This window comes from Fusarium vanettenii (genome assembly GCF_000151355.1).
Source record: "Fusarium vanettenii 77-13-4 chromosome 1 genomic scaffold NECHAsca_1_chr1_3_0, whole genome shotgun sequence".
Classification (NCBI taxonomy): domain Eukaryota; kingdom Fungi; phylum Ascomycota; class Sordariomycetes; order Hypocreales; family Nectriaceae; genus Fusarium; species Fusarium vanettenii.
The window spans coordinates 673053-687551 of NW_003315881.1; the positions used below are offsets into that span (position 1 = coordinate 673053).

General features: G+C 54.7%; 3 protein-coding genes across 3 annotated transcripts; 2 read left to right on the plus strand and 1 right to left on the minus strand.

Annotated features, from left to right (window-relative positions):
- Positions 1-2985: 2985 nt before the first annotated feature.
- Positions 2986-4999, plus strand: NECHADRAFT_98712 (uncharacterized protein; the record flags this gene model as incomplete). Its single annotated transcript, XM_003053387.1, has 2 exons — positions 2986-3281; positions 3599-4999. The coding sequence occupies exon 2, from the start codon at positions 3995-3997 to the stop codon at positions 4997-4999; it is 1005 nt and encodes a 334-aa protein (XP_003053433.1). The 5' UTR covers positions 2986-3281; positions 3599-3994.
- A 3204-nt stretch (positions 5000-8203) lies between these two features.
- NECHADRAFT_74578 (uncharacterized protein) lies at positions 8204-9586 on the minus strand (the record flags this gene model as incomplete). Its single annotated transcript, XM_003054106.1, has 1 exon — positions 8204-9586. One exon carries the CDS (start codon positions 9584-9586, stop codon positions 8204-8206), a length of 1383 nt encoding a protein of 460 aa, XP_003054152.1.
- A 2426-nt stretch (positions 9587-12012) lies between these two features.
- Positions 12013-14459, plus strand: NECHADRAFT_65489 (uncharacterized protein; the record flags this gene model as incomplete). The annotated part of the gene is given in 6 exon segments (XM_003053388.1): positions 12013-12184; positions 12239-12489; positions 12509-12634; positions 12676-13187; positions 13255-13728; positions 13781-14459. 6 exon segments carry the CDS (start codon positions 12013-12015, stop codon positions 14079-14081), a joined length of 1836 nt encoding a protein of 611 aa, XP_003053434.1. The 3' UTR covers positions 14082-14459.
- Between the last annotated feature and the right edge of the window lie 40 nt (positions 14460-14499).

Genomic DNA, 14499 nt, shown 5'->3' on the forward strand with positions numbered 1-14499 from the left:
GAAGGGGTTCTGGAAGCACGCCTCGACAAGTGGGTTGGCCACCCCTACCTGGACAGTCTTGGTCGAAAGCCGACCAACCAGAAGCCGGATGAAGACGGGGAGCACTGAAACGGGGACTGGCCGAGGCACCGAGACGACATGATCTCATGAGCGTTATTCTATGAACTTTGTTATTGTTGTCGTCGTTGCTGTAATTTGATAATATCGCGTCTCTGCATTTGATTGGGATGCTGGCACAGGGTTTTGAGAAGGAGCAACAGCAATCTCACTCAGAGGACGGCCTCTGTGCTGCGCCTTGTTAGAGGATCCAGACAGGACATTACTGTAGGGCACGGAAAGGGGTAATGAAAGAACGATTTGCGTGGTGTTGATCAGCAGAGGAGGGCAACGAAACCTGATGATGACGAAGTTGGTTGTTGGTGAAAGTCATGTCCGAACTCTGACGCTGGACGAATGAACAGGAAGGGAGCATGGTGATCGCTTGCCACGCAGAACCTCCTGGTGGGAACCTGAAGGCACCTCTGATGCACTCCTTCCAACCTTTTTTTTTTTCTTGCCCTGACGGTCAAGTCAAGCCACCCGACACCAAAGAAAAGACCAAAGAAAAGAATGACCATGGCTGGCGACGGGCGGGTTAGAAGGTTGCTAGTGACGTTCTCCAACCACCCCCAAAAGCCCTCAGGCTACTGCACCGCGAGGCGCTACAATTGCACCTGGCACCCTTTGACGCAGACCAAGCCCCCGAGAAAAAGGCCATCAGGAGGTTAGGCCCTGTGGCCCTGGTTCAAGTCCCGTGTCATCGAAGGCAGAATGGAAGAGACGAGCAAGAACCAAAACGAGGCAGGCACATGGAAGTCTCCACATGCGGCCACGATGGGACGGCGCTGAGTGGATGGCAAGATGAAAGGTTTCTGAATCCTTTTGCCTACTGGCTGGCTCGTTGAGCGTCGAACATCGAGGTTGCGAGGGGACCCCGTGAGTGGAGGACCTCGCCTCTGTCCGTGAAATGGCCCCCGACGGCTCGGATCAGGTGAGGGATCATGACTGGCCAGCCATGCCAGAAATAGTGTCCACAGCCCACAGCCGCCTCGGAGTTGGCGCCAGGGAGGGAAGCTAAGGCAGAGTGTGAACCAGGCCGAGCGAGGGTCCCGTTGTCCCCATCGGCAAGCGCAGGCAAGAAATGGGTTTACCACTTGGGGACAGCCGAGAAAAAAAGTTGCTGATGGATGTTGTTCGAGCCTGGATCTCTACAGGTACCCTGGCTCACTTGAACACGTCGATGAGATGAAGGCTGACGCTGCTTGCGAGGATGGATGGATCGGATGAATAGGGTTACGCACTGTGATAGCAAGCCGAGCTCATGGATCACTCATGATCCGAATGCCCGCCCGCCCATCCATTCTCCCCATGACCGCGTGAATACCTAGACAAAACCCCGGGACAGCCACTGAGCCGATGCACAGTACATTCACTTGTTCGTGCGTGCCGGTCGACTGAGATGTTTCGTGGGCACCACCGTATCTGAAGCGAGCCTAGGTAGCTAGCCCAAGAAAGCCCAAGCAAGCCCAAGCCCAAGCCGTGGAACCACTGTAACGACTGCGACGCCAACCCAAGAACAAACCCTGGGGCAGAGGCCGACGACTCCGAGATCCCGGCTGGGAGGAAGAGGAAGAGACGGATACCCGTGATGGAGGTTTGCTGCTGCTGCAACTGCTCCAGGACTGTCCTGCTTTGAGGCGAACATACCCGGGTCTCCGTGGCCTTGCCTCCCACTCCGCGCCAGATTCGGGAGTCTGTGTGTGCATCCATCGTGCGCACCTTGGCACCTCACGTCGTCCATCTGGAAGGAATTCGACTGCTGACAATCGGCTGAACTCACATCGTAATCATGGAGACGGGGGGGCTGCGAGTCACCGGTACGTACACACACATGGACATGGACGACACGACAAGGAGGACGCACAACCGCGGTGGGAGTGGTGGTCATGACCTTGCACCTTGCCCTGGACAGGACAAGCCTGTTGCATGGCTCGTTCGCTGATTCGACCCCACTTAATATTTTTCTTGCTGGGTTCTCACGCATCCATCTGAGGTCCCACTCCCTGACTCCCCTTCCATCATCCCCTCTGCACCAGCGCCCACTGTCATTCGTTGTCACCGGCCGTCAGCCCAAGGAGTGACCTCTGCCTGCAGGTACTCCAGGGCGGTAATGGCCGCTGGATGGTACATGGATTCTCCGCCTGTAGGTACTGCGCAGGATGTACCTCTGCCCAGTCCCGTCCTGCAATAATTAGCGTCCCGTCCATCGAGTCTTGCCCCCTTCCAGGCCTCTTCTTCCAGGTTCCCACGGGCGGGCAGCCAACCCCATCCATGGCCGTCTATGATCCATTGGCTCAGTCTTGCCATGGGCCATGGGCTGCTCTCACTCGCGGGCGACTCGCTCACCCCATATTTTATTTTTCGTCGCTCCACGCCCACGCCCTCCACCGTTACAGTACAGACAGCGGGTAGGTACTGCGTACTCGCTCTTCTTTAGCCATGTCTGCCATGTACCCGTAGCCGTGCGTGAGTGAGGTGCGCCGCGCCGCCCACCTTGCCATCCATCCATTGGATCCAATCCACCTCACCATCCACGGACCCATCCCATGCCTGTCCGCCTGCCTGCCTGGTCGGTCCCGTCGGTCCCCCATCATCATGCTGGCTGGGGCCATCCATCGCATCGAGTGAGAAGAGACTTGGCTGGGACTTGACGGGCACTGCTACAGACCTGTACGTAGTAGTAGCGCACGCCCACTACAACAGTGGTGGACACCTGAGCCCGCCACGCCCTCCTCCACACTAACTGCATCATCCCCATCTCCCCATCTTGCCATCTCCTGTCCCTGCTCGAGCATTCTCTTCCATCCTTCATCCTCTCACCACTCCCTCTCTCATTCTCTCTTTTCCCCTTCTTCATCCTCATCCTTCCTCCTCTCTTCCTCTCCTCCACGACAAAACCCGAATCCGCCAAAACCCTCGACAAATACTAGTCACAGACCTCGCCGGTTTGTCGACGTCAGGATTCAGGTCTTTTTTCGCGCGAGTCTCTCCTTGCCCCGTCGACCGCCTACCCAGCCCGCCGCTGTCGTAGGTTGCTGTATATCAACGAACGGTTCCTGTCCACTTTTGGCTTGATCTCAAGTCAAGTGCAGACCTCACCAACACCTTTCGGAGATCGCAGTTTCGGGTTCTCTCTCCCTCTCTATTTCCTTGTTCACCCTCATACCGCCTTTCTCTCCTCGGTGAGTGCTTCTCCTGCCTCCCGCCCGTTGTTGCCGTTCCATCCACTGGCCTGGCCACACCTCGATCCGATCGCATGCCGCCGAATTCTCCCCTCTACCTTTACAACGGACGACGCGACATCAGCCATCCGATAGCTTGTTTACACGACCTGGATTTCGATACTCATATCGATATCGCTTCGACAACGCCATCCGACTACCACCTGTCGTCGTCAACACATGGGGCATGCTAGATCGATCTCGTAGTGGCCTTGGTCGTGGATGTGATGACAATGGACGGTGCAATTTCCGCACCATGTTGCTAACCAATCTCCCAGAGTACTAGTTTTCAGAACTCACCGGATTTCCTATCATCCTCCCCGCGACACTGTTTTTCTTCCCGTTTACGACAAAAGCAAGTTTCCTTAGGTCGCTGTTGGTCGACCATCCTTCTACGTTAAAACCGATCCATCCCGAATTACTCTCGATCTAGACGTTTTGCCCTTATCCCCAGTCGACACGACATCGGAAATTGAGGTGCACCGTTAAATGGCCTGTCAAGCCTACTAGATACACGTCGATCCTCGCTCTACCGCCATCAAACACACGCTCACGCACGGGACGTTTTAGCTGTGGTGATCATCCGCAGCTTTCCTTCACGCGTCCCATCACCGCTCTCTCCTCCGACAAAGGTCGCGTTCCGATCTTCGTCGGACCCCCTCCCAACCTTCATCATGCCCGGTGGCGTGTGTGCCGTCCTCGATTACGAGGTCGACATGATGGCCGAGTACGTTGCTGAGATGGCGCTGCGAGTTGTCACTCCCGAGGCCTCTCTGACCTCGCCCTTCCGCAAGTTCGTGTCTCAGATCCTCACTTCGACGAGGCTCCCGAGCACCACGATCCTTCTCGGAATGAACTACCTCGCCAAGAGGATCAACACCTTGAAGGGCCAGGGTCCCTACAAGGCCTCTGAGGGTCAGGTCTGGCGATACCTGACTGTGTCGCTTCTGCTGGGCAGCAAGTTCCTCGACGACAACACCTTCCAGAACCGGTCTTGGTCCGAGGTTAGCGGTATTGCCGTGTCTGAGCTCAACTCGCTTGAGTTTGAGTGGGTCGAGTCTATGGGCTGGCGCCTGTATGTCAACCTTGACCTCAGCAAGGACTACCAGGCATGGCTCGAGAACTGGCGTGACTGGCAGGACATGAAGAAGCGACAGGCTGCCCAGGCCAGCCGCGAGAGACTCGCTTCTCTTGTCCCCGCGATCGACACCGAGCTCGCCAGGTACTCTGGCCAGCGCCAGTCTCCTCACTCACGCTACCTTCAGGAACAGGTGGCCGAGTACGAGCGTTACCAGGCTATGAAGGTCCAGCAGCAAAATTACCGCCCTCGTGGCGAGGCTCCTTGGACACACAACCCATGGAGTGCTCCCCTCACGCCTCCCGACTCGGGCTATGGCACACCCGACTATGCCATGTCCGCCTCGTCCAGCAATGCTCGCTACAACGAGTGGTTCTCTCAGGCTGCTGCTCAGTACACCAGCCGATACCCTCAGCCTCCCGCTCACAACTCGTTTTACCCCAACTCCCGCCACAATTCATATGGCGGTCACTACCCATACAACCAGAACATGTGGGAGCATGGCCTTGCTGAATGCAGCTGTGCTGGCTGCGTCGACCCGATGAAGCAGCAGGTCCCCTACTTTGTTCCTCACGGCTACAGCCAGCCGGTCATGGGTTAACGTCACAAAAGTTATATGTCCTCGTTGACGGAGGATTAATGGCTCTCTGACCGAGGGCGTTCGGTCTTGGAAAGAAGAAAAAAGTTAGGGATTTCATTTTTTTTTTTACGGCCACGATTTTCTTTTACACGCATCCCGAGAACGATACATTCGCATCTTCAGATACCCAGGCACGACAAAAAATTGTTCATCACATGACCTTTCGGCGGATCATTCTCAGGATTTTTATCACATCGTCGCGATTGGCAAACACGAAACGAATCGCTGAGCTTGGCCACATCCCGCGATGTGCCATGTCCCAGTCTCTTTCGTGGACCAAGACAAAATAACGCGACATTCTCCTTTTGTCTCACTGGTATACGCTCTGTAATGGTCATCTTCGGCGTTCTGGTTTTTTCATCATTCACATTATACGGTCCGGTTCCGATAGACTTTGCGGGTTTTACGGTTTCCAAACGGCTTTGGCGCTCTCTTTTTTGAGATGGCATATGCGCTTAGGGGATCACCTTGGACTTACTGCTCTACGACAGCAGTTTCGCCCTGGATCGAGAGCCAAAAAAAATACCCATGATGGGGCTGGCTCAAGATACGAACCAGTGGCCCGAGGCACAGTATTCTCCACTATAGATGGCGGAAACAGCGATTGATTAATCGCATCCACTCGCTTGGACTCATTTGTGCGGCATTCGATTCGCACTTCGATTTCACTTTCTTCTTCTCTGTCCCACGAGGCTCGCATCGGTCGCACCGACCACGGCTCCGCAGCTTTTCATGCCGCGGCCACCGAGCGGTCTCATCAGTCAAGCTTCGATCGATCTTGCGGGCGGTATATATTTTCAACTTGTCTTTGTTTGTTCTTGTACGTGGCAGATGGCTCTTGACCACGGAAATGGGTTTATATGACGGGGTTTTATGCATTGCGTTCAGCGGGTAAAATACGGATCTGGGACGGTTTACGGGGTTTGACATTTGCTTCTTCCGTGTTTTTTCTCTCTCTCTGCCTCTAACCATCTTGGCGCTTGGCTAGGCTCGAGTATCAGTTCGATACCAGTTACCTAGACAAAGGTCGTGGAGTCTAGGAGGCTTTTTTTGTTTTCTTTTTTCCATCTTGACGACTCCGGCGCTGTCTTTTCTCCTGGTTTTGTCTTCAGTAGAGAGGGACATGGGGATTTTTTTTTGCTTCTTCCCGTCGGTTTAATGGGGATTCGTTTCGATGGCGGTCCTGCGAGACCGAGGGCATCAGGGTTTTCTTCTCTTGACGACTTGGGACGATTCTTACGGAACATTGAGGGCGATATCGAAGGCACAGGACGACAAAGCATGCGAGCTCAAGCTGCTTCGAACCTTGATGCTGTGATACAACGAGGCGGGTTTAAGTTGCCCGCAGTATCTTTTGACAGCTGCGCAGAATAAAAAGGTGGTTTGGAAGCACGCTTCATTTGTCCATGACCTCAGTGGCCCGGGAACCATTTATCGATTGGCGCTTACGAGATTCGAGGATGTATTCATGGAATAACATGGAATGGACGGTGTATATTGATTGTGATACTTCAAGTTGGCTTGGAGTTTTGTTTGTTAAAGCAAGCAAGCAAGCACCTAAGGTAGGTAGGTAGGTACTCTGGAACATCAAGACGCGGGATTCATTCGTTGTCTTGCTCAGTTCACCGGCAGGGCATATCCCTCGCCTTGGGTCTTCCTCGATCAGCAAATACAAAAAAGAAATAAAGAGACTTGTCTCGGCCTTTTGTCCTTGAAGTGATTGGTGTGTGATGCATGATGTTTGACATGAGTGAGATTTCTGGTGTGAATACCCACGTCGGTAGATTATCGGATGATTCCGTCATCTCATGTCGCCTCGTACTCTCGACTTGAGGAACAGCTCCTCGATACTTACGAATCTGCTGTGCTCACCTCATCTTCTCAGCATTGAGACAGAAGAAGTTGTGGACTTATTTAATTTTATCATTGGTGACTCTGATTGAAGCCATTGGCCCTTCATCTGTCAATTGGATCTATTGTTTCTCGCCACCTTGTGCTGGTCGCGCTCATCACGACTCTTTCATACTCTACCCCATCCCCGTTTTCTACTACGTACACGTCGCCTCAAGACTGGAAAGGCACGAGCAATTCCAATCATGTCTAACCGGTTTGTATCGGCGGGTACAATTGGCTCATCAGGGGAGCTGTCCAAAGACACCGGCACCTCAGCAGCACCAACTGAGCAGCCCCTATACGACTCTGCGAAGAACAAGGAGTGGGAGGCGGTTCAGAAGGAGCTCGATGCTGAGCGGCGTCGGCGCGAGGAGCAGCGCGTCAAGGCCGCCACCGGAGAGGGCGAGCAGAGCCTGTATGACGTTTTGCAGGCAAATAAAGGCAAGCCAACACCTCCCTGATATTGCCCGTAGAGTAAAGAGCTGACCGTGAACTGCAACAGCGGCAAAGCAAGCTGCGTTTGAAGAACAGACCAAACTGCGCAACCAGTTCCGCGCACTGGATGATGATGAAATAGAGTTCCTGGACGAGATACGCGCCAACAAACGCGCAGAGGAGGAACGCGTGCGGCGCGAGACGGAGGAAGGTCTCAAGGCGTTTAGGGAGCGGCAGAGGGGTGATGCTGGTGAGAAGCCGCAAGATGAGCCTGCTGCAGAAGGGGAAGGTGAATCATGGGGGGCTGGACGGAAAAGAAAGCGCGTCAAGGAGAGGGATGTCAAGGGTCTGAGGAGAAAAGTCAGCACCGCAGAAGAGGACGACAAAGATGAGGAGCCGGCAACGCAAAAAGAGACTGAAGTAAAGAAGCAGCCGGAAGAAGCAAAGGTAGAGAGCAAAGCCGAGACAAGTACGAAACCGCCCGAGAAGAAGGGCCTCGGGTTGGTGGGTTACGGGAGTGATTCAGACTCGGACGATTGAGAAACCAAAGGTATAAAGAGATTCGTAACTCTTGAAGGGGAGTAATTGCCTCGGGATTATAAAGTACAGTGAGCCGTACCGCAAAATACCATCCCTCGCTCTATCGTAGATGATGCAACATAGATATGGAACCAAGCCCTTCGCCCTTGATATGACATCCATGGTTAAATATACAAGAATAGCTTTTTCCTCGTCGCGCCTCCACCAGGTTATTGTACATGAAACCACATAGCAGCGTCCTTTTCTTCATCACGTTCCTTTTTTGCGTCTTTAGCACATGGTAGGATATTCTCCTGTTTACTCGTCGTTGTTCACATCACCGACATTGGGCGTCATGGGCTTGGCGTTCCAGGAATCGACTCCCCAGCGCCAAAGACTGCGGAAGCTGCCCTTGATCCATCCCTCGATTTCCGCCTCAGGGACGACAATCTGAGCAGCGCGGGCCTCGTCCTCGGGGCTGATCTCGAACCGACGCATACGCTGCATCAGACGAGAGTCCACAGCAAGGGGTGAAGCCCAAATTCTCTCCTTGACAGGCACGGCAGCAGTAGCAGCGTTGTCATCCTCCTTGGGAGCTTCAGTCTCCCACACCGACTTGACCCAGTCCTTCTCCTCATGCTGTAGGACGAGCTGCTGCTCATACTGGCCGTCAGCCTCGCGCCATTCACGGGAAGAGGCGGCGAAGCACACGGCGGCCATCTCGCGGCCGATCTCGTCGGCGAGCTTGCGGCGGTTGAAGAAGCGGTTGAGGCGGACAAAGGTATGGCGGAAGCCGAGACGGTGAGGGAAGGGGATCGGGTTGGAAGGGGAGAACTCAAAGGGGATCTGGGTGGGGAGGCTGGCCAGAGAGTAGTCGTCGGGGGAGTTGTAAGGGGGTGGTTGAGGTGGTCGTTCAGGCTTCTTTTCATCTTCTTTCTTCTCCTCCTCCTTCTTCTCCTCTGGCTTCTCTCCCTCTCCCTCCGGTTTTACGCCCTCAGGAGAACCCTCACCAGCGGCCGGTGTCGTTTCGAGCTCAGGTTTAGCAGGAGCATCAAGAGGCCCAAGCCAACCCTCGTGCAGACCTCTCACGTACTCCTTCCATGTATGCCGTCCAAAGATGATATCACCCTTTGTACCCTCATACTCTGGCACGCTGTTCTTTTTCCTCAATGCCTCGATGGTAGCTTCTTCTGTTTGTAGGTCTTCTTCATCTGGTCGCTCATCCTTTCTCCGCGCCCGGCGAATCTTCTCTGCCACGGCAGCTCTCACGTCACCCTGTTGTCTTCCCTGAACAAACTCCCAGTCCAGACCAGAAGCCGCGAGGACGGGCTTTGCATACTCAATAAAGTGGTCCTGGGCAACACGCAGACCGTCGCCGGGGGGCGCTTCGAGGTAGATGGTCAACTTGCGGGGAAGCTGGCTCGCTGAGTTGATAGTGTCCTTGGCGAGAGGAGCGACGACGTGCTTCCACTTTGCTGTGGCTCGCTTCTTCTCACGCTTGTCGTAGATGATGGCAGCGGAGATGGTACCTGTGATAGCCCAGAAGATGAGCCAGTTGCGGGAGGGCAGCTTCCGGGGGAGGTTCGGCAGGCCCATCATGCGAAGAGCCGGGTTCTGGGTCGGCTTGGGAGTCGGCGCCTTGTAGGTGGCTCCGGTGCCGGCGCCGGCGGCGGGCTGCGCGGGGGGGTTCTGCTCGGCCATTGCGAGTCCGGTGCCGCGGGGATTGTCTGACGAGGCTCGCGGAGGGACGAAACGCTTCGTCAATGGCGTCTGAGGGGTCGTTTATACGACGGGCGGGCGATCTTGATATCGGCCTGGCGGTGGTAGTTCGGACCGCTTAGAGGGAAAAAAATGATGGCGATAAGCGGCGGTGCGATAAGGACTGGCCGGGATGGAAATACTCAGGCTCCGGGCACTTGCTTTGGAGTGTGATTCAGATTGACGTTGCGAGGCCAAAACGGAAGGGAAGCTGAAATCCTGGAGTTGATCTCTGAAGATGGTTTCATTTCTCAGGTTTCTTATGTTGCTAATTGACTTTGCAACGGGTGCTGCATGGCGTTGGCATTGAAATCGACAACTTTGTCAGATACTTTCTTCCCTGGATAGGTACTCAGGCTTCCACAATGCTTCTGGAAGGTGTCGGGACCCCTGGTAGGACACCTCGTGTCTATGGTTAATAAGGTTGTGAGTGTCTAGTATTGTCTTACTGGAAAAGTGACCGAGATCTGATGTCTGCGATACATGGCCATGTAGGACCTGTAACCAGAGAAGGCCATGCTCATGACAACAGCCCAGACTCGTCCGTCAGTCTCACAACAGTTGACAATAACGGCGATACTCTCCTCGTCCATGGATGGATCCCTGGGGAATTGCCATGTGGGAAGCACAGGCGGCGGATGCAACCACACGGGCCGGAACCGAAGCGAGCGTGGCGCCTTGTCATATGGGAGCGTATTAATAAAAGCACGACCCAGCTTGAGACATCAGGTAGAGAGGCTCATCTCAACTGGATGGTTTGTAATTATTCGCAGCTTAAGACGGTCTGACCTGGGCAGAGTGCTGAGGCATTGTGGTGAGCCGTGAACCCCGTTGGTCACCGCATCCAGAGACGCAAACAACCTACAGCGAGAGGAGCTAGGCGCAGTCCTCATGCAATCCATCTCTGTCTGCCCAACTGGAGCTGAGGCTGGGCTGGCTGCAGGTGCAGGTGCCAGGTTCACCTGAGGCTCAGGAGTCGTGGTGGAGGGCCAAGACGGTGTCTGGGGAAACACAGCGGCAGGGGTGCAGCCCCTGAGGGATCTCCCAGGCAAGGAACCTACCTCTGGAGGACACGCCCCGAAATCGAGTCCGTTTTTTGCCCGATGGGTAGAGAGCCCGAAGGAGGAGACTGGCTGGTGCCGTGCCAGAGGGTGGCCAATCCGCGGTTGATTGACCACCAACACCGCCGTTCTCAAATAATATTCGCTTGGAGAGATGGAGATGGGTGAAGGGAGCATGTTTTGGAGCATGTGTGTGTGTTGGTTGAGTAGGAGGCGGCAAATGAGAGGAGGGAGATGGCCTGGCTATGAATGAACCATTTGCCTCTCTCTGGCTGTCGTGTCCAAGCAAAGTCTCACCGAGGCTGATAATTATAGTTGACCGTCAGCGAACGAGCACCCATCATCCTTCCAAGTTCCATCCCGTCTCTACCTGCAGGATACTTGCATGCTGTAGCACCTATATTGGGTACAGCCGATCGTCGCATCTGATCCATCCATTCCTAAGTTCCATCGATGGGTAGATCCCACAAACGTCCATTTTCCGGCCCAGCACTGCCTCTGTGTTACCCAGGCGGATTTCTGGTGTGCGTATCACGGCGGGAACTGGACCCAAGCCCCTGATTAGTAGCCGGTTGACGGGAGACTCTTCATCACCGCCCAACAGCCGTCAGGGGCAGCGGTCGAGCAGTGGCATTGAAGGATGGATGGTTGCAGTTGGCGGCTCGGGGAGAAGTTATAGCGGCCACAGCGGTCACCACCACCGCTTCTTAGAGCATCACCTAACTACAAGCAGCCCGCCCACTGCTGCTACGTACCTCCCTAACCTGCCCCGGTCCAGGCCGCCCGCCGCCCGTGGACCCTCGACCCCTCGGAACCTTCCCCCCCCAAAACACTCCCGTCGTGTGCCAAAACCAAAACGTTCACGGACGATCCCTGCGCGTTTCGACCTGGAGGAGGCGCCGACTTGCATCTGTCATCAGCCTGGTAGCACTCCATACCTAACTAATAGTACACGACGGGGCTCTCTCTCCTTCTTGCGCATCCATCTCTTCTCCTCTTCATCACCGAGTCCGCTGCCTCGTGCGTGCTGTTCATCGCTGGTTGCGCTCTGGACTCGAGTAGGTCTTTTGTGCCCAAAGAGACTCCAGCCCGCCGCTCTGCTAGCTCAGTCCCGCGCCCCTCGCTCCCGTCCCCTCCACAAGTGGAAGCAAGCCCCTGGACTTTGTCCTCCCCTGAAACTCTGGTTGTTGGCCACCATCTCCCACGTCGCCCTCATCCTTTTCTTCTCTCGCTGTCTTCTGTCCGTCACCGACTGCTCGACACCGCATAGCACGATACGAGGCGACCGCGACGCCGCAATCAGACAGGATGGATTCCAACAACAACCGCTTGTTCCTCAACTTTGGGAACAGCAATGACAGGTTGACCGCCTCGGATCGGGCCGCCTATCCCACCACGCCCTCGACCTTTCCTCAGCCTGTCTTCCCTCCCGCTTCTGGTCAGCAGCCTGGCCTTCAGGCTCAGCAGCAGGCTTACGCTGGTGGTTATGCGCCCCAGGGTTACTTTAACCAGAACCAATACGCCCAGTATCAAGGCCAGCCGCTGAACGACTATGCCCAACCCGCTGGCTATCAGCCGCGATCCAATACCCCGGGCACCAACGATCCCAACACCGGTCTCGCCCATCAGTTCTCCCACCAGAACCTCGGAGGCGCTGCTCGAGCGCAGGCTTACGCTCGAGGGCCCTCGCCCGGCCAGCGTCCCCGAACCGCTGGCGCTTCAGGGCAGCCAGCCTATTCCGGGTACATGAACGCTCCTCCCATGCCCAACCAACCTGCTGCTCCTGTCGAGGAGTTTCAGCGAGCGCCCGAGAGAAATCCCGACCGATATGGCACCAATGCCAATAGCAACCAGAAGAAGTGCTCCCAGCTTGCTGCCGACTTCTTCAAGGACAGTGTCAAGCGTGCGCGCGAGCGTAACCAAAGGTATGGTCTACATTCTGTTATCTTTCAAGTACTGCGTAGCTAAAAGTGCTGTTATAGACAGAGCGAGTTGGAGCAGAAACTCCAGGATCCCTCCCAGGGTTCTGGCAGACGCGAGCAGCTTTGGTCTACCGCTGGAAGAAAAGAAGGCCAGTACCTGCGTTTCCTGCGCACCAAGGATAAGCCCGAGAACTACAACACAGTCAAGATTATCGGAAAGGGTGCCTTTGGAGAAGTCAAGCTGGTTCAGAAGAAGGGAGATGGCAAGGTCTATGCCATGAAGTCCCTGATCAAGACGGAAATGTTCAAGAAGGATCAGCTCGCTCACGTTCGATCAGAGCGTGACATTCTCGCCGAGTCTGACAGCCCCTGGGTCGTCAAGCTGTACACCACTTTCCAGGATTCTTACTTCCTCTACATGTTGATGGAGTTCTTGCCCGGTGGAGATTTGATGACGATGCTCATCAAGTACGAAATCTTCTCTGAAGACATTACACGGTTTTACATTGCCGAGATTGTCCTCGCTATTGAGGCTGTACACAAGTTGGGCTTTATCCATCGGTATGCGCCACCCCTCTCCCTCGGTATCCCTCGGTATCCCCCTGAAACTTGACTGACTCTGAAACAGTGACATCAAGCCCGACAACATTCTTCTGGACCGTGGTGGTCATGTCAAGCTGACTGATTTTGGCTTGTCGACGGGTTTCCACAGACTCCATGACAACAACTACTATCAGCAGCTGCTTCAGGGGCGATCCAACCGGCCGCGTGACCGTAACTCGGTCGCCATCGACCAGATCAACCTCACTGTCAGCAACCGATCTCAGATTAACGACTGGCGACGATCACGAAGATTGATGGCGTACTCGACCGTTGGAACTCCTGACTACATCGCCCCTGAAATCTTTACTGGACATGGTTACACCTTTGACTGCGATTGGTGGTCGCTGGGAACCATCATGTTCGAATGTCTCGTTGGATGGCCCCCATTCTGTGCTGAAGATAGCCACGACACGTACCGAAAGATTGTCAACTGGAGACAGACCCTGTACTTCCCCGATGATATCACACTGGGCACCGATGCTGAGCATCTGATCCGAAGGTAAGATATTCAATGTTTCGAGATGATGGACGAGATTGCTAACGTAAACCAGTATGGTCTGCAACACGGAGAACCGTCTTGGTCGTGGAGGTGCACACGAGATCAAGAACCATGCCTTCTTCCGTGGCGTCGAGTTTGACAGCCTGCGTCGCATCCGCGCACCTTTCGAGCCTCGCTTGACCTCCAACATTGACACGACCTACTTCCCCACTGATGAAATCGACCAGACCGATAACGCGACGGTTCTCAAGGCCCAGGCCATCCAGAACGGCCGACAGGCGGAGGAATCTCCCGAGATGTCCCTGCCCTTCATCGGCTACACCTTCAAGCGGTTTGATAACAACTTCCGGTAATTCTCGCCAAGAAATCTTTGACTCCGGCAAGTGTTCATCTTGGAGAAGGCCCAGTTCTGTGAACGGGCTTTGCTTCACTCGAGCTGGGAAGGGGCAGCACTCTGGAAGCGCAGAGACGACGCCTTACAACACTCAGCAATGGTTTGACGGCCGATCAGGTTCTTGGATGCTCTCGGGACCACGTGCCCTTGAGCTTTGTGCTTTTTCAAGATGCCTCCTTGAAGGCTGTAATTGCAGGGCTAGTCTAGATAGCAGGCTTCTGGCTCGGGCAAGCTTTTTATCATGTATGGATTTCATTGTACTGAGCATGTAACAAAAGAGGGTAGTTCAGACCTTGCTGAAGAAGTCAAAGACTAATAAAACAAGTTGAAACTTGAAGGGGCATTTGCATCGTGTCTTGTGATTGCTAACACCTGAT